The 24,259-nt window shown below is 34.7% G+C and overlaps 1 protein-coding gene across 4 annotated transcripts in view; it reads left to right on the plus strand.

Annotated features, from left to right (window-relative positions):
- Positions 1-24,259, plus strand: part of PTBP2 (polypyrimidine tract binding protein 2) — an 82,054-nt gene that overhangs the window by 15,179 nt on the left and 42,616 nt on the right. For all 4 annotated transcript variants that reach the window (XM_059059849.2, XM_059059875.2, XM_059059858.2 and 1 more), the window contains exon 3: positions 6,725-6,800. In XM_059059849.2, coding sequence (XP_058915832.1) covers positions 6,725-6,800 — 76 coding nt within the window. The remainder of the gene's footprint in view (positions 1-6,724; positions 6,801-24,259) is intronic.

The following is a 24,259-nucleotide window of genomic DNA, read 5'->3' on the forward strand; positions in this document are numbered from 1 at the left end:
TTTCTTTGTTAGAGAAACTGGGTCATCTATTCTGTACAATTTTCAGAAAATTATAATTTTGCTGATTATACCTCCATGTTGTCATTTTGTGTGTTTCTCATGTCTTGTATTTCCTGTGTACTTGTAGTTAGATGAGGCTTGATCAGATTCAGGTTTCATTTTTAGCAAGAATATTTTATAAGTGTACTCTGTAATTTCTAATGTATCACACCAGGAGGAACATGTCTGGTTACCTCTTTGTGATGTTTTATCAGTAGGTTCAGTACTGACATTTATCATAGATTCAGGTGTCCTCAGCTTGATGCATCCAGTGTAGAGTGCTCTATCATCCTTTCACCTAGTGGGCTTTAGTAGCTGATAATTGAGTAATTTCATTGGGTATTGCAAAAATGGTGATATTATTTTTTTTCTCCTGCATATATTTTAAAATATTTTTCTGTTGGAAGAACTTTTTTCATCAAATATTTGGTCATACTGAAACACCCTTATTAAAAGAAAAGCAGGGTAGATTTTCAGTTAAAAAAATTTTCCTCATGAGCTGCTAACTCCAGTAACTCCAGTGTAATGTGAGTTTCTTAGCCTTGATGTTAGGTCGTTGTGAAGGCAAGGATTTTTATGTTTATTCCAGTCTTATTGCAATGATCATTCCTTTAAAAATGTTTAAGTTTTCTTATCTTGGGCCAGCAGCAGCGCATAATACTGGTAATTTTGATACTTACCTAAAAGTATCATTTCTTTCTCCAAAACTTCAATTAACCATATCTTTAAGACCTGGTCCTTAGAGACCACAGTAATGTGGGTGCAAAGGTGCCAATTGCTCTTAGGTTGTTATTGTTTCAAGATTTTTTCAATTCACAAAGATAACAAAAATTTTTTGAGACAAATATATTTGAACTCATTTATTTCCTGTTCGTATGTAATTTTACAGTTTTTCCTCTTCCAGTTTTTTGTTTGTATCTCTTGTATGTTGTAAACTCTTGCTTGCTAATGTTAACATAATTGCATATATACTAGTTTCTTTACAAAGCAACATCAGTGTTAATGATAACATTGTAATACAGTTTTAAGATGTTTGCAGTTTGTATTTCTCAAAGAGTGTATAGTATAATCACTGAATTTTTAAATCTATTGAGATAATTCTGTGTGTGGTTCTACCACCAAGCTAATAGTTAGGTTTATTTGTTACATTTTGGTTTTCACTTTTAGGGAATTTTTTTCATGTTGAATAAATTTTCCAAAGTCAAAACTGCAAAACAAGCTACATTTATAGATGTCTAGTTTTTTCACTCCTGTCTACTGCTTTGCTTTTTCTATCCCCTTATAGGTATCTATTTTCACTAGTTTTTGGTTTATTCTTTTATTTAATAGAGGTAAATGTGAATTTCTTTTTACGTGCTCGCCCCCACCACCTTAGGGAAAAGGTGGCACAGAATACACAGGGTTTAATATCTTACCTTTTTTACTTAATGATAAATACAGTCTGGAAATCACTCCATGGGTATATATGGAAAATCTTCTCATTTCTTTATACCACTGTATAGAAAGTATGCAAGTGCCTCCGTTCCCCCAGCCACAGTATAGTATATTGTCAAATGCTTGGGGTTTTGCCAGTCTGAGAGGTGAAAAATGGCATATAAATCTAGTATTAATTTGAATTTGTTTTTACTGTGAGCAAGATGAAACAACTTTTCTGTTTAAGGATAATTTCCATTTTGTGTGTGCTGAAAACTAATCTTATCTCTTGCCTATTTTTTTATGAGTAACTGGTCTTTCTTTCTAAATATTCATAGGAATCTGTATTTGAAGTTTTGATTCTCTTTTTGGCTCAGGTTTTTAGGATGTTTCAAAATTTTATGTGAATAAACTACAATGATTAGATTTTGTTCTATTTTTTCTTATCTCTCATTTTCATTAAAATATGTTTATTGTGTTTGACCAGATATTACGATCTGTACAATTTCTTCTCTATGGAACTTACTGAGGTATTCATTACATAGTATGTGATCCACTTTTGTGACTTACATACTCATATATAAACATAAAAATATTTTCTTCTGAAAAATTTTAAAGTCTTATCTGTTGCGTTTGTCTCTTAATTCATCAGAAAAAAATTTAATTCATTTATTGTACGAGGTGGGGATCCAATTTCGTTTTTCTTCTTTTTTACTCTTATAGAGATAGCCAGTTAAAATATGCAGTGTCATTTTTTTTCACATTACAGACATATATATTTTAGGGTAAAGCCTAAGCCACTATAACAAAATGGAAATGCAGAACATAGTGGTGTAAATAACCTGGAAGTTGATTTTTCGTAAGAAAAGTCCTGCAGTTGCAAGAAAATGGTGTATCAGTATGCTCCATGAGGTTATTCACTGGGCTAAGTTTTTTTCATCTGGTTTTTTTCATGACCTAATGATATATAATTATGCTTTTTTTGTTTTCCTTATTTAATTCTCACCCAAAGTTTGTCTGTTCTGTTATCTTGTTTTCAAAAAATCAAATTTTGGTTTTATTGATCCTCTTCGGTGTGTCATTATATGTATTTTATATTTTTATTGGTTGTATGAGTTTGTGCTTTCACAGCTTTTAGCAGGTAGGTAGCAATCAGTCCACCTCCTTTGTAGCACCTTTGTGTTCGTGGAGGCCAGAAATACATGAGTGAGAACCTTCCTTTCTGAGAATCTAATTTTCCTCAGGAACTTGATATTCACATCCTTGTCCCATGTCTTTCTGTCATGGTTCTCTCTTCTCCAGAGGAGAAAGTTGTTGGGCTAGTCTCAGTCCTGAAACCTTTCAGAGCCCAAGGATTGTGATAAGATGTTATCTCTGTTTTTCAAATGAGTAAGTTAAAGTTTAGAACAGGTACGTAATTTACCAGTGACATAGTAGTAGAAGCTGAACTACAGAATCCTTTTTCCTAATGCCATATGGCATAGTTGTCATAGAAACAAAAAAAACTAGGTTAATTCATCACATCAATCAAAGAAAAATCATATGATCATATCACTAGATGAGGAAAAAGCATTTGACAGAATTCATCACCCATTCATGATAAAAATTCTCACTAAACTAGAACAGAGGGGAACTTCCTCAACTTGACAAAGAACATCTACCAAAAAACCCTACAGCTAACATGTTAATGGTGAGAAACTCAACACTTTCTCATGAATATCAAGTACAAGGCAAGGATGTCCCTTCTGACCACTTATTTTCAACATCCTCCTGGAATTCCTTGCTGATGGAGTAAGGCAAGAAAAGGAAATGAAAGGTATACAGATTGAGAAGGAAGGTATGAAACTTGTTTGCAGATGACATGATAGTCTATGTACAACATCCAAAAGAATTGACAAAAAATTTCATGGAACTGATAAGTAGTTATTGCAGGATTGCAGGGTGCAAGGTTAGTATATTAATAGGAAAGTAAATTGCTTTCCTGTATACCAGTGGTGAGCAAGTGCAATTTGAAATTAAAAACAAAATACAGTTTACATTAGCACCCCCAAATTTGAAAATCTTAGGTATAAATCTAACAAAAATACATATAAGATCTACATGAGGAAAACTACAAAACTTTGATAAATGAAACCAAAGAACCAAATAAATGTGGATAGATAGTCCACGTTCATGGATAGGAAGACTCAGTATTGTCAAGATGTCAGTTTTTCTGAAATAGATATATAGATTCAGTGCAATCCCAATCAGAATTCCAGCAAGCAGTTATATGGATGTCAACAAACTGATTCTGAAATTTATATGGAAAAGCAAAAGACCCAGAAAGCCAACACAGTACTGAAGGAGAATAACAAAGTTGGAGGACTTGATGCTACTCAACTTCCAAGATTTAGTATGAAGCTACAGTGATCATGACAGTGTGGTTTTGGTGAGAGAACAGACAGGTTGATCAGTGAAACAGAATAGAGAGCCCAGAATAGAACCTCCCCCCCATAAATATAGTCAACTTATTTTTGAAAAAGGAGCAAAGGTAGTCTCTCCAACAGGTGCTATGGAACAGCTGAACATACATGTACAGAAGAATGAATTGAGACACAGATATTACACTCTTCACAAAAATTAACTCAAAATGGATCATAGACCTAAATATAAAATGCAGAACTATAAAACTCTTAGAAGAAAAGTAAGAGAAGATCTAGATGAGTTGGGTGTAAAGATGAATTTTTGGGTACCACACCAAAGACATAATCCATGAAAAAAATAATTGATAAGGTGGACTTTTGCAAAAGATACATGTGATAAAGTGCTGTTATCCAAAATATACAAAAAACTTTTAAACTCAGCAATAAGAAAACAACCCGATTAGGAAATAAACCAAAGAACTTAACAGACATCTCACTAAAGAAGATATATAGATGGCAAATAAGCATATGAAAAGATGCTTCACATCATATGTCATTAAGGAAGTGCAAACTGAAATAACAGTGAGATACTGCTACACTGTCAGAATAGCCAAAGTCTTGAACACTGGAAACCATAAATGCCGGCAAGGATGTGGAGTGTCAGGAATTCTCATACATTCCTGATGGGAATGCAAAATTATATAGCCACTTGGGAAAACAGTTTGGCTTTTCTTGCAAAACTGACCATACTTGTACCATACAATCCAGCAACTCCTTGGTATTTATCCAAAGGAGTTGAAAACTTAGGTATACACAGAAACCTGCACGTGGATCTTAATAGCAGTTTTATTCGTAATAGCCATAACATGGAAGCAGCCAAGATGTCCTTCAGTAGGTGAATGGATTAATAAACTGGTACGTCCCAACAATGGGGTATTTATCAGCAGTAAAACAAAATGAGTTATCAAGCCATGGAAAGGCATGAGGGGTACATGGTACCATAAATGCAAATTACTAAATGAAAGAAGCCAACTGAGAATGCTACATACTATGTGATTCCAACTATATTCTGAAAAAGGCAAAACTGAGGAGACAACAGAAAGATCAGGGGTTGGGAGGAGTTTGGATGAATGGGCAGAGCACAGAGGACTTTTAAGATAGTGAAGATACTATGTATGATATTATAATGACAGATGTGTTATTACACATTTGTCCAAACCCTTAGGTATTAAAATGTAGTGTTAAATCCTTAGGTAAACTGAACTTTGGGTGATTATGATGTGTCAAAATAGGTTCATCCTTGGTGATAAATGTACCAGTCTGGTGGAGGATGTTGATAATGGGGGAGGCTATGCATCTTTGGTGGCAGGGGGTATATGGGAAATCTGTTCCTACTTCTCAATTTTATTTTAAACCTAAAAGTGTTCTAAAAATTTTTTTTTAAATACTAGGAAACATTTTTGTTGTTGATAGTGAACCAGTAATGGATGTCAGCAGTTCTTAAACTTCAGCATACATTAGAAGCATCTGAAAGGCTTTTTAAAACTTAGGTTGTTGGATCCTGTCTCCATGGTTCTGTTCAGTACATCTAAGATGGATCTGAGAACATATGTTGCTAAGGAAATTTCCAGGTCTAATGCTGCTCTAGGGACCACACTTTAAGGATCTCTAAAGTATCTAATTCTGTATATCATATCATGTCCTTATAAAACAATGCCATGCTGAATCTTCCATACTTTGATTTAAAAATTAAATATATAAGTATGGTATTAACGTGACTTGATACTATGTTTTTATGTTTCTCTATTTCTGTGAACTTGATGCTAACAAGTAGAAAGCTTTTAAAAAGGGGGATGGCGTATAAATATTTTTTCATCACTGTGATACTTATTATAATACAGAGTATTAAAGTATGAGTTTAACACAAGTACACATAAATTTTATGGTTAATTTGGATTGTTTTGGACTTTCTAAAATGCTTTGGTAAATTATCTCCTTTGTACATTTTTTTCCACTTTGGTGGTTGCATTCAACTTTGTCCTGATTGTCTAAATCAGCTAGTGTTGATTTAGTTATTTTAAGTATTAATTATTGATGTATGTGAGTATACACATACTTAAAATATGCAAAATAGTTGGTTTAGCTATTTAAAATATTAGTCTGCTCACACATACTTTGTATATACACACATTTTTAAAATAGTTGAAACAACATTGGTTGGTTTGAACAACTGCAGTTCTGAGAACATACGATTTATAACCTTTTCTTTAAAGGATTTAAAGACATGATTCAGTCTCTTTATATTGGTAGAAGGAAATTTCTCATTCCATAGATTTTTGCCTTTGTTTACAGTGTTGTAGCCATTGGAAAATATACCTAATTGTTTAATTTTAATGATTATGAAAATGAATTGTCCAGCTTATGTAAGTGAGTTGTCCAACTCACCAGTGTGAAGTTTTCATTTTCTAAAGACCTGAGTTATCTGGATGAGTAAAGGGCTATGAGGCTGAAGGATTCACAGAGTGTCTGTGAGACAGTCCAGCTGCTGTGGCATTAGTTTGTTTATTTAAAAAAATGATGTAATTCTCCAAGGCTTCTGATTATGAATCAGTTTTCCTATTTATTGTCTGTTGGACTTGGGTGAATGGAAGGAAGGAAGCACTGTTGGCTTTGTGGAAAAGGAAGAGATGGATAGGAGAGTAGAGTTAACTTTTTATTTTAGGGACTAAATTTTTTATTCCAGTAGTGTAACACCTGACATTTGTTTTTCAGTGACACGGTTTGAAAAGTTACCAGATAAGTGACAGACTTTCAGATTAATATTTTTAAATGTAAAGGGGTCTTAAGCTAATTTGTTCTTGTTTTAACAGAGAGGATCTGACGAACTACTCTCAGGCAGTGTTCTCAGTAGTCCAAACTCTAACATGAGCAGCATGGTGGTTACAGGTAAGTGTTAACTCTCTTAACAGTCTCATTATTTGCCATTTTGCAGAGCAGAATGTTAAAACAAAAGTTTAGTGTGTTTTACCAGAATAGCCTTTATTTTTAAATACTCTGTGTTGAAACAGTTTAGAGAAGTTTTACTATAGTGTGTATGTGTCAAGTGAAAAAACCTGAAGTGGGTGATTTGTGGGCAAGTAACTAAATCTGATTGCTGTTTTTTTAATTTAAAAAATGTAACCTTTTTTTCTTTCATATTACAAGTTCCCTCATACTCCTTTTGTACTTTTGTGCTTACCTTCTATTGTGTGTCATAAAACATTTTTAAAGTATTTCTTCTCTATCCCACAAATCCTAAAGCCCAAACTTTAAAAAAAAAAACAAATACCATAAGATTCAGTTGCATAGCTGTTTTTTTCATGTGCTTTAAATCTTTTTTCTGTGTGGTTATAGTATTTTTAACTCTTTGGATTGGTTTCCTTTATTTATTTACTTGGAAATATAAAATGATTTATTTAATCTTCATAGTTAGAGTGTTTAAGCTTTATATGTTTGAAACATTACTGTTGGTTGGTTGTAATATCTGTCTATAAATAAATATAGACTAATTTTTAGAGCTTAGTTTTATGGCCAGTGGACCAAATTTGAATCTGATGATGACTGAATTAGTTTGCCTTATAACCCTGCATTTTATATTATTACCTAAAGCCAAAGTTTCTTTTTTCTAAACCCTTTTCTGAATTACTTGTGTGAGGAATCATATTGGGCAATATAAAGATTGTAAAAGAATGGAAGCATTTTGATTTCCTTCAGGTAGCCATGCTTGTGTGTATGTACACCTCAGTGCACATGTACACATCCCTGACAATTAAGTTAAAATTATAATGAAATATTTTTCAAATATAGTTATAATGATGTTAAGAGGAATTTTTCTGCACATCATCATCACTGAGTTTTCCATGTCATGATTACAAAGCAAAATCACTAGGCTATGATTTTGATAGTCAAGGTACCATGTACAAATAATTGAAAAATAAGGCTCAAATGTCTGTATCTCTGCTTTGCCAGTTTCATGTTTTTTGAAATAGTACATTTAATGATTGATAATGGAAATGTTTTTTAAATTAGTATGTAGGACTATGCCAGTACTGGTAGCAGCCTTTCCTTCTTTCCATCTTTCCCCAAAATCAAAAGCTGCAAAACTGAATAAAATATATGGGACAACTGTTGTCTGGAACTGATGAGTAAATAGTACAAGATAATGAAATCTGAGATAAGGGAAACTTAGAAGTGAGTCTCATGAATACTTTGGCTTTTCTGCTTTGGGGTACCCTACTATAGTAGCACATGGAGGTGGAGCCGAAGTAAAGCATGGAGGTATCACTCTGCTGAAGAGACTAACATTGGAATTCATAGCTGCTGAGACATTTGGGATTTATGGAGAAGGATCCTGAAAAAGGAACTTGTCCAGGGGTTTGGGCATAGGTTGGAGGGCAGGATTTGGTGTGGGGATTCTTACTTAATTCAGAATTTTGAATAATGGCTGGGCTGCATATGTGTAGGTTGAGACTCTCCTGGTCTATCAGAAATGACCAACTGTGGGTCAGAGCTAGAATGGTGATTCCATAGGTTGTGCAGTGCTCTGAGACATTGGAGTTCTGGGTAGTTAGAACGCATATGTCTTGCAGATTACTTCAGACATTCTGTTTAGACTGCAAAAAGCTCAGGCCTTAAGAGAAAGGATCATACACTATAGTAAGTGATGGCTGTAAGACTAAGTTAAGAAGCCCTGGTAGTCCAGCCTGACAAGACATGAAGGATTCACCAGTAATTGAATTGCCTGCCTAAATAAAACAGTGTGCCCTAAGGAAGACACCATGATTCAGTCTTCCCACAACTATCATCCACAATATCCTGCATACCATCAAATTTTACAAATCCTGTGAAGAAGCACTCAGTAAGAATAGACCTCAAAATGACCTTGATATTGGAATTAGCAGAGAAGGACTATAAATATTTTTAAAGCTATAAAAGAAAATATTGAAATAATGAACATGAAAGAATGTGTTGAGAAAAGAACTATAAAGAAAGCATATAGAAATGCTCTAATTGAAAAATACAAAATTTGGAATGAAAAATTCACTGGTTGAGACTAACAGCAGTTTGAAGACAACAGAAGAAACGTTAATGAACTTGAATACAGATTGACAGAAATTACTCAGTTTTCCAGAGAGTGTAAAAGTATATGTTTGGGGAGATCAAGCAGTCTAACATACATGTAATTGCAGTTTCAGAGAGGGAGTGAAGAGAATGGTGCCAAATATTATGTAATTGAAGCAGTAATAATTGAAAACCTATAAAATTTGAAGAAAACTGTCAGGTAGGATAAGTAAAAAGAAATATACCAAGGCACACAATAATCAAAATATTGAAAACTAATAATAAAGAGATAATCTTATAAGCCAGCAAGAAAAAGATATCTCACAGGAGACTCACACCTTGCATTAAAAGAAAAAACGTTCTTTAGGCTGAATGGAATAGCACTAGACAGAAACTTGGATCTGCAGGAAATAACAAGGAGTACCAGGAATGGTAAATAAATCTGTGAAAATTTTAAAAAGCTATCTCTTTTACTCCTTTAAACTTCTTTGAAAGATTGTTTAGGTATACAGAAAACCTTTGAATTATGTGGTTCATTCTGTACATAGATGTTTATATGGCAGTGATTAGCACAAAGTGAAGGTAAATGGAATTTTATAGTTTAAGGTTTTTATATTTTACATGAAATGATAGAGTATTAACTCTTACATAAGAATATTCTGGTAAATTAAGGTTGCATACTGAAACAATGTCTTTAAAAAGGTACAAAGACTAATATTCAAAAGCAAATAGAAAGTTGAAGGGTTGACTCCTGCTTTTAAAAGTTATTGTAAACCTTACAGTAATCAAAACAAAGTCGTATTAGCATAAAGAAAGATAAATAGATCAATGGAACAGAATAGAGAGTCCGGAAATAAAGCCACACAGTTATGGACAATGGTTTTTGACAAAGGCACAAAGGCAATTCAGTGGAGGAAAAAAATAGACTTTTCAGCAAAGGATTCTGTAACAATAGGCTGTCCATATGTTGCCAACAACAGCAGCAACAAGCTATCGATACTTGGATCTATACTTCATACAAAAATGAGCTCCAAATGGACTTTGATGTAAATGTAGACCCTAAAAATTATAAAACTTCTAGAAGAAAGCATAGTAGAAAATCTTTGTGACCTTGGGTTATGCAGAGATTTCTTTAATGTGACCCCAAAAGCACAATCTGTGAAAGAACAAATGGGACTTCATTAGTTTTAAAAACTTACATTATTCAGAAGACATTGTCGGGCTTCCCCGGTGGCGCAGTGGTTGAGAGTCTGCCTGCCGATGCAGGGGACACGGGTTCATGCCCCGGTCTGGGAGGATCCCACATGCCGCGGAGCAACTGGGCCCGTGAGCCGTGGCCGCTGAACCTGAGCGTCCGGAGCCTGTGCTCCGCAATGGGAGAGGCCACAACAGTGAGAGGTGCCCGCCAACCGCAAAAAAAAAAAAAAATTCTTTAAATTTTAAAAAAAACAAAAGACATTGTTAAGAGAATGAAAAGATAAGCCATAGAGTGGCAGATCTTTACAAAGATGTCTGATATATATACATATATATAGCTGATAAAAGATTTTTATCCAGAATATACGTAAATTCAGACTGCATATATAAACTCTAAAACTCAACAATAAGCCAGTAAACAACCCAATTTGATAAATTGGCAAAAGTAATTGAATTGGTCAGCAAAAAAGATATACAGATGGCAAGTAAGCACATGAAAAAGATGTTCAGCATCATTTGTCATTAGAGAAATGCAAAGTGAGATAACATTACACATCTCTGCAACAGCTAAAATTTAAAAGACTGATCATACTAAGTGTTGGAAAGGATGTGGGGGAACTGTAACACTCATACTGTTGATGGGAAAGTAAAATTGTAGAACTACTTTGGAAAACAATTTGGAAGTTTCTTAAAAAGTTAAACATTTACTGTATGATCCAGCTATTTGTTTCCTAGGTGCTTACCCAAGGAAAATGAAGGCATATATTCATTAAAACAGTCATATGAATGTTCATAGTAGCTTTATTCGTAATATCTAAAATCCAGAACAACCCAAGTGTCCATCAGCAGATGAATATATAAAAAGATAGCTCTTTTGGTCTTGAATTCCATTGCATACAGTGAAATACTGCTTGGCCATGTAGAGTGACCTATGTTACATGCAGCAGCAGGGATAAATCTCTTAAATAATTATGCTCTGAAAGATGGGGAAAAAAAAAAAGAGTATGTCCGGTATGAGTCTATTTATATAAAACTCTAGGAGATGCATATTAAAGCAAATTGGTGCTTGCTTGGAATTTAGAGGTGTGTAGAGCAAGAGAGAGGGTTGTAAAGGGCATAAGGAAATTTGGGGGTGATGGGTATGTATATTCCCTTATTCTGAAGGTTTCACAGATGTAAATATATGTCAAAACTTGTCAGATTGTAACTTCATAGGCAGCTTATTTTATGTGAATTGTACCTCAAAAAGACTATTTAAAAAGAAAAGCCCATAGAGGAATTAAAATGGAATACTATCAAATATAGCAAGAGAAGAACAACAAAACACTGGACAGTTAGAAAATAAAGAGCTAGATGTTAAACCCAGTCATAAACGTAAATGTAAATTGGTTAAACTAACATAGTTTAGTGCAGTAACCACTAGTTTTGTGAGACTATGGAGCATGTGGAATGTGACTACTCCTAATTGAGATGTAAATGGGTTTGTGTGTTGTTCAAAGACGTACTACCAAAAAAATAACACAAAATTATCTCATTTTAAAAAATACTGTTTTATATGTTGATATGGTAATATTTCAGATATATTGGGTTAAAATATATTATTAAAATTAATTTATTTGCAACTATATGCCTGTAATATGGACAACCTGGAAGAAATGGACAAATTCTTAGAAAAGCACAGCCTTCTGAGACTGAACCAGGAAGAAACAAAATATAAACAGACTAGTCGTAAGCACTGAAATTGAAACTGTGATTAAAATTCTTCCAACACACAAAAGTCCAGGACCAGATGGCTTCACAGGTGAATTCTATCAAACATTTACAGAAAAGCTAACACCCATCCTTCTCATACTCTTCCAAAAAATTGCAGAGGAAGGAACACTCCCAAGCTCATTCTACGAGGCCACCATCACCCTGATACCAAAATGAGACAAAGATACTACAAAAAAAGATTACAGACCAATGTAACTGATGAACATAGATGCAAAAATCCTCAACAAAATACTAGCAAATAGAGTCCAACAACACATTAAAAGGATCATACAACATGATCAAGTGGGATTTATGCCAGGGATGCAGGGATTCTTCAATATATGCAAATCAATCAGTATGATACACCATATTAGTAAATTGAAGAATGAAAACCATATGATCATCTCAATAGATGCAGAAAAAGCTTTTGACAAAATTCAACACCATTTATGGTAAAAATGCTCCAGAAAGTGGTCATAGAGGGAACCTAATATAATAAAGGCGTATATGACAAGCCCACAGTAAACATCATTCTCAATGGTGAAAAACTGAAAGCGTTTCCTCTAAGATCAGGAATAAGACAAGGATGTCTACTCTTGCCACTATTATTCAACATAGTTTTGGAAGTCCTAGCTGTGACAATCAAAGAAGAAAAAGAAAAGGAATCCAAATTGGAAAAGAAGAAGTAAAACTGTCACTGTTTGCTGCAGATGACTTGATACTAAACATAGAGAATCCTAAAGATGCCACCAGAAAACTAGTAGAGCTAATCAATGAATTTGGTAAGGTTGTAGGATACAAAATTAAAGCACAGAAATCTCTTGCATTCCTATGCACTAACAAAGAAAGATCAGAAAGAGAAATGAAGGAAACAATCCCGTTCACCATTGTAACAAAAAGAATAAAATACCTAGGAATAAACCTTCTAAGGAGGTAAAAGACCTGTACTCAGAAAACTATAGGACACTGATGAAAGAAATCAAAGATGACAAACAGATGGAGAGATATACCATGTTCTTGGATTAGAAGAATCAATATTGTGAAAATGACTATACTACCCAAAGCAATCTACAGATTCAATGCAATCCCTATCAAATTACCAATGGCATTTTTTACAGAACTAGAACAGAAAATCTTAAAATTTCTATGGAGACACAGAAGACCCTGAATAACCAAAGGAGTGTTGAGGGAAAAGGGAGCTGGAGGAATCAGACTCCCTGACTTCAGGCTAGACTACAAAGCTACAGTAATCAAGACAATATGGTACTGACACAAAAACAGAAATATAGATCAATGGAACAGGATAGAAAGCCCAGAGATAAACCCACGCACCTCTGGTCAACTAATCTATGACAAAGGAGGCAAGGATATACAGTGGAGAAAAGACAGCCTCTTCAATAAGTGGTGCTGGGAAAACTGGACAGCTGTGTGTAAAAGAATGAAATTAGAACACTTCCTAACACCATACACAAAAATAAACTCAAAATGGATTAGAGACCTAAATGTAAGGCCGGGCACTTATAAAACTCTTAGAGGAAAACGTAGGAACAACACTCTGACATAAATCAAAGCAAGATCTTCTTTGATCCACCTCCTAGAGTAATGGAAATAAAAACCAGAATAAACAAATGGGACCTAACGAAAGTTAAAAGCTTTTGCAAAGCAAAGGAAACTACAAACAAGATGAAAAGACAACCCTCAGAATGGGAGAAAATATTTGCAAATGAATCAATGGACAAAGGATTAATCTCCAAAATATTTAAGCAGCTCAATATTAGAAAAACAAACAACCCAATCAGAAAATGGGCAGAAGAACTAAATAGACATTTCTCCAAAGAAGACATACAGGTGGCCAAGAAGCACATGAAAAGCTGCTTAATGTCACTAATTATTGGAGAAATGCAAATCAAAGCTACAGTGAGGTATCACCTCACACCAGTTAGAATGGTCATCGTCAGAAAATCTACAAATAACAAATGCTGTAGAGGGTGTGGAGAAAAGGGAACCCTCTTGCACTGTTGGTGGGAATGTAGATTGATACAGCCACTATGGAGAACAGTATGTAGGTTCCTTAAAAAACTAAAAACAGAATTGCCATATGACCCAGCAATCCCACTCCTGGGTGTATATCCAAAGAAAACCGTAATTCAGAAAGACACATGCACTGCAGTGTTCACTGCAGCACTATTTTACAATAGCCAGGTCATGGAAGCAACCTAAATGCCCATCAACAGACGAATGGATAAAGAAGATGGGCTATATATATACAATGGAATATTACTCAGCCATAAAAAGGAACAAAATTGGGTCATTTGTAGAGACGTGGATGGATCTAGAGACTGTCATACAGAGTGAAGTCAGAAAGGGAAAAACATGTCGTATATTAACGCATTTGCAGGGCAGAAATAGAGACACAGATGTAGAGAACAAACGTATGGACAACAAGGGGAGAAAGTGGTGGAGTGGTGGTGGTGGGATGAATTGGGAGATTGGGATTGACATGTATACACTAATATGTATAAAATGGATAACTAATAACCTGCTGAAATTCAGAAATTCAAATAAAATTAAGTTTACTCACTTTTACTTTTGATGTTGTTACTAGAATACTTAAAATTTATGTGGCTTGTAGTATGTTTATTTTGGACATTCGTAGTCTAAGAAGTCCAATTAAAAGGCAAAGAATATCATACTGGATTAAAAAGTAAGACCTAACTACAGTGTCTACTGCTGTAGTCAGGTTGAAGTACAGAGACACAAGTTGAAAGTAAAAGGGATGGAAAATAATATTTCATGCAAACAGTAAGCACAAGAAAGTTGATGTGATTGTATTAACATCAGATGAAGTAGAATTCAAGACAAGGAGTATTACCGGGTATAAAAAGGCATATTTCTTAGGGTCAAAAGAGTCAGTATATTGGAAGATATAACATTCCTTTATTTGTATATTAGTAATATAAAAAGGCATATTTCGGGCTTCCCTGGTGGCGCAGCGGTTGAGAGTCCGCCTGCTGATGCGGGAGACACGGGTTCGTGCCCCGGTCCGGGAAGATCCCACATGCCGCGGAGCGGCTGGGCCCGTGAGCCATGGCCACTGAGCCTGCGCGTCCGGAGCCTGTGCTCTGCAACGGGAGAGGCCACAACAGTGAGAAGCCCACGTACCACAAAAATTTAAAAAAAAAAAAAAAAAAAAAAAAAAAAAAAAAGGCATATTTCTTAGGGTCGAAAGAGTCAATATATTGGAAAATATAACATTCCTTTATTTGTATATTAGTAATAACAGCTTCAAAGTACATTTTAAAAAATGACAAAATTAAAAGAGAAGCAGAGAAATCTACAATTTTAAATTTACAATTGGCTATTTTAACATTCCTCATAGTAATCAATAGGATGAATTGATCTTAAAAAAACAATACGTAGAGGATTTGAACAATGCTGTCAGCTTGGCTTAACTCACATTTACAAGACATCCAGTAACTGCAGAATAGCCTCTTAAATGTACATAGGATATTCAACATGATATTAAAATAACTTAAAATAAATTTCAAATGATTGAAGCTCATATAGTACCTGACTGTAGTGGGATTTACAGAAATCTATGAAATTACCAAATATTTAGAAATTTACACAATTCTGAAAAGCACATGAATCACAAATCTAAAGGGCATATTTTTGACTGAATGAAAATACATCATATTTTAATCATATGAAAATGAAAATCAAATGAAAACACATCTATATTTTCTTGGAATATAGAAGAAAATATAGAAATATTTTCCCCACAAGAAGTGCATGGGGGGAAAATAGTTCTATACCTATATTAGTACTTATCTACCTACATTGGAAAATATCTGTAGTAGAAAAAAGAAAGGTTTAAAATTTCTGTCAAGAAAGAAAAAGAAAACATAAATTACCAGAATCAGGAATGAAAGTGGAGATATCACTACAGATCCTACACAGTGCAATAGGACAGAAAGACAGTATCACAAGCATCGGTAATGCAGATAAATTCAGCAACTTAAGTGAAATAGACAAACTTTTATAAATCTAGTGAACCAAAACTGATATAATAGATTACCTCTATTATATTATAGGTATAGATTACCTTTATCTCTATTATCAAAATTGAGTTTTTAATAATAAAAAACATCTTTTCACAGAGATTTCTCAGGCATAGGTGATTTCACTTGGTGGTGGTTTTCACTTGTAGGTGGTTTTACTCAGGCATGGGTGGTTTCACTGTTGAATTTTATGAAACTTCAAAGTAAGAAATAATAGCCGTTTTTTAACCTTTTTTAGAAAAAGAGAAGGGGGATACTCCCTAATTCACTTCATGAAGCTACCAAAACCAAAATCTAACAAAGGTAATATAAGAAATCAGGATTTCACACTAATATTTTTCATTAACATAAATGCAGACATTCTTAACAAGATATTAGCAAATCACTTTAAGCAGTATGGAAAAGGTAATTCATGATGACTAATTGAGGCTTACCTCTTGATTGTAAGGTTCAACAGTTGAAAAGGAATTCAGTGTAATTTATCACAATAGAATAACGGAGGGAAAAAATCATCATGTTAACAGAAGCAGAAAAGGCATTTGACAAAAATACAGCATCCATTCATGATAAAAAGTTCTCAGAAAACTAATAAAGGGGAACTTCTACAGGGTAGACAAGGGGCATCTACTAAGAGCCTACATTATAATGGTGAAATATTAAATGTTTTCTTCTTTTTTTTCCACTTTAAATTCAATTTTATTGAGGTATAATTTCCATACAATAAACTGCATCCATTTAAATTGTACAGTCAGATAAGTACTGAAAGATGTATGTACCCATGAAATCACTGACAGTCAAAATATATATCCATCACACATACTAGATTCCTCATAGCTTTGTAGCCATCCCTTCCTGTTTTATCCCCTTCCCAGGAAATCACTGATCTGCTTTTTGTCACTATTAATTAGTTTGAATTCTCTAGAATTTTGTATAAACAGAATCATGTACTATGTACTCTTTTGTGTTGTACTGCTTTCACTTCCTTTCCTCTTCACTGCTGAGTAGTGTTTGCGTTTTGTTTATTCATTCAGCCATTGATGGACATTTAATTTCCCTTTGGGGACTATTATGAGTAAAACTGTTAGGAGCAATCATGTTCAAGTCTTTACGTGAACATCCACTGTTAATTCTTTTGAGTAAATGCTGAAGAGTGGAACGCCTGTTTTGTATGGTAGGTGTATGTTTAATTCTTAGGCACATTTAATGCCAAACAGTTTTCAAAAGTGCTTATACCATTTTACATTCCCACCAGCAGTATATGAAAGTTCCAGTTGCTCAACATCCTCAATTTTATCTCTTCTAATGGGTGTGTAAGTAGTTTCTCAAGGTTTTAATTTTCGTTTTTATGACTAATGAGGTTGAGGAACTTTGCTCTTTTTTTCTAATTGATAAATCTAGAGCTTTTGTGTTTCCAGGTAAATTTAAGTAATTGCTTAATCATTTTCTTTAAAACAACAGTAACAACAACAAAACATGCAGGGGTGAATGTTTTCTTCTTAAAATGAGGAATGAAGTAAGGATATCTTTCCACAATTTTTCTAGCTTTTGCTTACATTAAGGCGAGTAAAATAAAAAAGCATAAAGATCAGAAGGGAAGAAGTAAAACTGTATTATTCACAGTCAACATGATTTTTAAAATAGAAAACCCAAAGGAATCTAAATGATTTTATAATGGTTACAGGATACAGTTCACCATACAAAGATAATTATTTTCTGATTTTATTAGCAAAGTTTTGGAAAATGAAATTTTTAAAAATCTGTTTATAGAAACATCAGAAAGACAAAATATCAAATAATAAATTTAACAAAAAATGTGAATGATAACTACATCAATAACTGCAAGGCATGGCAAAGAGAAATTAAAGACTTAAATAAGTAGATACACCATGTTCATGAGTAGAAGGCTCAGTGTGTTAAAAGATGTCATTTTTCCCCTAATTGGGATGGAATTTATAAATCAGTCATGCTGAACAGGCATTTACATTGAAAGTGATGAATTGATCTAAACTTTATATGGAAATAAGAAAGGACCTAGAATAAAGCCATTTGAAAAAGAAAAAAAGAGTTGGAATACTATTTGATTTCAAGAGTGAAGTAATCATAGCAGTTTAGTATTAGCATGATTAGTGTTACAGAACAGTATTTATAAATAAACTCCTACATTTAATGTCAGTTGATTATTTACAAAGGTCCCTTGGTCATTTAATGGCGAAAGGGAAGTATTTTTAACAAGTGGTGCTAGAACAGTTGTATACACATATGAAAACAAACAAACAAAAAATTAGAAACTCAAACCTTACTTCATGCCATACAGAAAAAGATGAATTACATACCTAAACCTAAAATGAAAATATGCAAAGCTTTTAAGAAAAAAATTCTAGAATGTATCCTCAACCTTGGGGTAAATGAAGATTTCTTAGAAAAGGTACAAAAATACACTAACCATAAAGGAATACTTTACAAACTAGAGTCCATCTAAATGAAAACCTTCTCATCAAACAACATTATTAAGACAATGAAAAGGCAAGGCACAGGCTGAGAGAAAATATTAGTATTCATTCAGATATCAACACATGTCTGACATATATAAATACTTATATCCAGAGTATGTAAAGAATACTTCCATGACAAATACAAAGAGACTAATTTTTTAAATGGACAGAAGAAGGTAACACGAATGGCTAATAAGCACATGAAAAGATTTATTAGTCATAAGGAAATAACAATTTATAACTAATATGAGATACCACTTCAGACCAACTAGAATCTCGGCTAAAATTAAACAAATCGGTAATGCCAAATGTTGATGAGGATGTGGAGCAGCTGAAACTATATGCCATTGCTGGTGGGAGTGTAAAATAGTTTGGAACACAGTTTGGCAGTTTCTTATAAAGTTAAACATAAACCTGTCCTGTGACCCAGTACTTCCATTTCTAGTTGTACAAATGTGCGTATAAAAAACTATCTGGGCTTCCCTGGTGGCGCAGTGGTTGGGAGTCCGCCTGCCGATGCGGGGGACGCGGGTTCGTGCCCCGGTCTGGGAGGATCCCACATGCCGCGGAGCGTGAGCCATGGCTGCTGGGCCTGTGCGTCCGGAGCCTGTGCTCTGCGGTGGGAGGGGCCGCAGCGGTGAGAGGCCCGCGTACCGCAAAAAAAAAAAAAAAAAAAAAACTATCTATACTGGTCCCAAACTTGAAACAATCTGAATGTCCATCAACAGGAAAATGGATCAAGAAGCTAGTCATGCAGTGGATTACTACTCATTAAGAGCAAAAGAATTACTATTAATACATGGTAGCAACACAAGTGAATATTAAGAAACATTATATGAAGCAAGAGAAGCCAGACGCAAAAGAGTATATGTGATTCCCTTTCTGTAAAGAGCAGATAATTTTCAGTATAGAAACCAAAATAATCGTTGCTTGTGGGTGTTGGGGATTAATAAATATTAGGACGTTTTCTGGAGTGATGGACATGTTCTTTGTCAATGAACAAAGCTGTAAAATAAATAACAAAATTTATTTGAAATAGTAGGCTACCTGTGGAAACCTATCAACTACTTGTAGAGTTCTTTCTGCAGTGTAAAATGTGAGAATGGGAATGACTAAAAAAGTCCTGGTGGGCAGGGGTCTGGATATAGGATTTGATTTGTTGTACTAAGGAGATTGGACTTCACGATATTTACACTTAGAAAGGATTTTTGTTCCATTTGCATTTTTTAGGGGGCAGAGGGGGGTTACTACTGTACATAGGACAGTTTAAAACTTTACAATAATCTGCTTTAGAGACACCGAGGTCCTGAATTTTAGAGTCTCAGAAGTAGAATATGGAGAGAATGATATATGAAGAAATTAGACAATTTCTGAGTTATTTGGAAGTAGACTTTGGTAGAAGTATTAAGAGTTTCGGCCTAGAATCACTGGGTTGATGGATAGTAGTTCCATTAACAAAGGGAGCAAAGTAGAGAAAGTGATTTGTTTTTGTTGAAAAGAAAGAACAGTCTGTTACTGTTTTCCTTTTTTTTTAAGTATGTTTAGGAATGATAATGTACTTTGTGACTAAAGAATGAATCAAGTGTTTTTGTAGTGATGGAGTAAAATTTCTTAAAGCCTGTTTCAACATAAGAAGTTTATATTGATTCAATTTATTTTACCTTTTTGAACAAAGGAAACATTGAGTTTTAAATTTTTTCTGTGTTTTTCCTAACATAGAAAGATAAGAGTCTGTGTATCTTCAAACAGACCCCAATTTGAATAATAAGACCTTTAAAAACCAGTGACTATACTTACCTGGAAAAATATGCAGTTGTCATCCAGATGTCTCAAAAAGGGACTTTCACAGACAATATTATAAGGACATTTTTATCATTATCAGATACAAAACAATTTCATTCTTATATTCCAGCTTTTCCCAAAATGTTTCTTCTAATTGACTTCACTAGAATTCTGTTTCCAACAGCATCTATCTCAACAGCCTTTCCCTGTCCAGACTTTCTTTCTCTACACAGACTTTCTTTCTCTACACGTATATTTGTGTCAAAGAAAAAAAGAATTTTAGAAGTGAGAAAAGTTAATGTCATTAGAAACTTAGTCTTGGGGAAATAATCTTATTCAAAACTATTTTGTAATAAACTAGTCCTTCTTTAGAAGCGCAACATTTCAAAGACACAGCTAGCTGTAACTAGTATTGTAATTGGATTTTATTGGAAGGAATTTTTAACTCTTTGGAAGTGGGGAGGAGGCTTGACAATTGTAAGATACGGTCTCTCTTGAGTCCATTTTTTTTTATAGGTGTGGAAATGGAATACCTCTTTAAGTTAGGTATACATGTTTCTGCCAGTGCTGCTGCTTTTCTTTAATATCAGTATTTATTATTGCTGAAAGTATGACTTTTTCTCTATATGAAAGAACTGAAATCATTTTATAGATTTTGTTACGTTATTCAGAATTCTCTGAAATTTCCAGTTTTTACATACAAACATTTTTGATATGTTATTTCATTTTTTTGTAATACTTTGAGACTGTTCCAGCACGTTGTTTCAGTTTCAGTGTTTAGGAGGGTCCTAACAGCATGTCCTCTTGCATAGAGGTGTAGAGGTAATGTGAGCTTTCCTCTAATTTAGTGTAGCCTTCCATATTTTTCCAGCTCATGCATAAGTTACTTTTGGCAACTAGGCTGCTATGCAGCTACTCAGAAATGCAGAGTTACAGGCAGCTTTTACAGTGAACCTAGTAAGATTTTTTTCTGTGTGCGGTGACTGTTGGAGTTAACTACAGTATTAACTACAAGTATTCTCTACCTGTATATACCTACGTTTCTGGTTTAACTGTTCTTTGAAGTTTCTGTTTTCCCATATAGAATGCAAAGAGCATGAGCATTCATTTTTCTTAGCTCAGATTAACTTTATTTTTTTGTTTTTCTAAAGCCAGCAGCTTGTATAACACTGTGCTTTGCCCTGAAGTCTAACTAAAATTGCTTGAGAGTAAAACTGCTTTGCCTCTCAGTTATGTTTCGATAAAGGAAGTTACGAGTGCTTTTTATAAATGCTTGAGTCTGGAAGACTTGGAGAATGAGAATATACTTATATTTTGTTAAAATAGTTTTCACTGGACAGATGAAGTAAAAAGTTTTGAGATGTTCAAGTTGCTATATACAGTTGAAAGTATATAGAACTAGAAATACTGGTGAATGAGTGGGACTAAAATAATAGACTTATAAAAATAGAAGTTGATTTTTGAAACCCCTTACTGGAGTGTCTATATGAGCAAGTAAAGATGGGAACGACTTGAGACCAGAACAGGTTGGGGCAGTCCAACCGTTTTGGGAAGTAAATGAGTTAGCAGAGGGGTCAAAGCAGGTATCAAATGAGTCAGGGAAGTAAGGAAACTAGAAGTAAGTTATTAAGGATGCTGTGAGAACAGAGAGATTTGGTAAGGTTGAGAGGGCTCACAGCTCTTCCGCCACAGGTGGACTTAACAAATTACCCAGGATCTTGGTGAGACCCTTTTGTGTGAAAACTACAGGTAAAAGCTAGTAGAAGACAAAAGTCAGTCAAAGAGAAAAGAGATGGACTGGGACTGTTCAAAATTGAAGATGTTCACTTTAGAACTGAGGTAGAAAACTTTTAAGTTTGTATTGGAATGTTCAACTAGAAACAGTTTCTATGTCTTGTTTTGAATTTGTGAGTAGAAGAACATCCTCCGTACACGAAAGGCTTTTTAAAGAAGGCATAAATGGAAGATAGTATAAAGATTTCTACAATTTATATGCAGCTTACATACATGAGTAAAAGCATTACTACATCTGTTGTTGAAAAACAGTCTTTAAAATTCTTCAGTTTTACATACCTAAACCAAAGTTTCTGTCTGGAATTACCTGGAAAGTCTGAGGGAAAGGATTGTGGAAAGAAGTCCAAATTATAGTACTTTTTCTCCTGAAGAATCATAGATCTGTAACCCAGAGAGACCCCATCTTCGTTACTTCTCTAATAGGGTCATAAATGGCCTACATGTTTCATAAGTTGAGGCCACACTTTGTTTTATTTATTTACTTATTTTTGGCTGCATTGGGTATTCATTGCTGCACGTGGGCTTTCTCCAGTTGCTGCCAGCAGGGGGCTACTCTTTGTTGCAGTACACAGGCTTCTCATTGGATGGCTTCTCTTATTGCAGAGCATGGGCTCTAGGTACATGGGCTTCAGTAGCTGTGGCATGTGGGCTCAGTAGTTGTGGCTCGCAAGCTCTAGCGTGCAGGTTCAGTGGTTGTGACGCAAGGCTTAGCTGCTCCGCGGCATATGGGATCTCCTGGACCAGGGCTCAAACCCAAGTCCCCTGCATTGGCAGGCAGATTCTAAACCACTGCGCCACCAGGGAAGCCCCAAGGCCCCACATTTAGTGCCCTTTCTCTTTTCCAGGGTTGGGGTATTTTTATATATGAAAGTCAGCTTAGTTACATTTAAAGAAATCATCATTTCTCAACTTTACTTTCTCATAGTATCATTTTTTAAAATTGAGACTTTCATAATTAGCACTAAAATACGAATATTTAATAACCACCCTTTCTGAAGCGATTAACTGAGAGGCGTATCAAGTAGTGTAAAGACGAGTGTAAATGTTGTTAGTTACATGGCATTTGGGAGAAAAGAACAGATCATCTCTAGGCCATTATATATTACCTGAAGTTTGTCTTTAGGGTCCTCCTGTAGTAGTGGGTTGAGACTACAGACTATGGAGTCATACTCCTGAGTTTTAATCCTTTTCCTGCCATTTCCTGTCTTTACCTCTTAGTAACTCTGACCTTGGGCAGCTTAAGTACCTCTGATTTATAAATGGGATTGATGAGTTATAATAGCAGTCTTATGAGTTGTAAAGTGCCTAGCATGTAGGTTACTTTCAGTGAATATTAAATATCAACGCAAAAGAAAAGTACCTTCTTTTCTATAAATATTAAACAAACAAGTTATTTATCGTCTTCTTTATCGGGACAGTGAAAACTGTCCCGTCTACCTTTTTACTCAGTTGTTTTACTCACCATCCACTGTCAGATCATCCAACACAAAATCAAAACAATAAACTCTTCTTTTAATAATAGGTTTAGGGCCTTCCCTGGTGGCGCAGTGGTTGAGAATCCGCCTGCCGATGCAGGGGACACGGGTTCGTGCCCCGGTCTGGGAAGATCCCACATGCCGCAGAGCGGTTGGGCCCGTGAGCCATGGCCGCTGAGCCTGCGCGTCCAGAGCCTGTGCTCCGCAACGGGAGAGGCCACAACAGTGAGAGGCCCGCATATCACCAAAAAAAAATAATAATAATAATAATAGGTTTAGGCAGGCTTTTGTCTTTTGGGAATCATATTCTAAGAATCATTTGAAAAGGGAAGCGTTTTTTTTTTTCCCCTGTATGTGTAGTGATGGGTAGTATCTTTATTGTGATTTTTTTTCTTGCCTTTTTCCCTAAAGGAAAAACAGAAATTTGCTGTTTAAGTTTCCTGATATCATAACCTATAACTCATGGGACTATAGGTTGGACTGTGAAGTATTCGTTCTTGTTATTCAAACAAATGAATGAACAAGAACACAATCCATCAGATTGCTTTACCAAGTAAAGGCATTTGTATGTCAATTTTATGTCAATGTTTTAAGGTATATGTGTATTTTTTGATTCCGTGCTTTAACTTACAGTATCATTTAACAGACCCAATGATGATTTTGTTAAAATAAGATGCCACAAAATAGGAAATTCAGCCTGTTTCTGATAGGTTCAGGTGCCTGTGCACATACATGTTTTCCTTACTTATGAA

The sequence above is a fragment of the Kogia breviceps genome, chromosome 1 (genome assembly GCF_026419965.1).
Source record: "Kogia breviceps isolate mKogBre1 chromosome 1, mKogBre1 haplotype 1, whole genome shotgun sequence".
NCBI lineage: Eukaryota > Metazoa > Chordata > Mammalia > Artiodactyla > Physeteridae > Kogia > Kogia breviceps.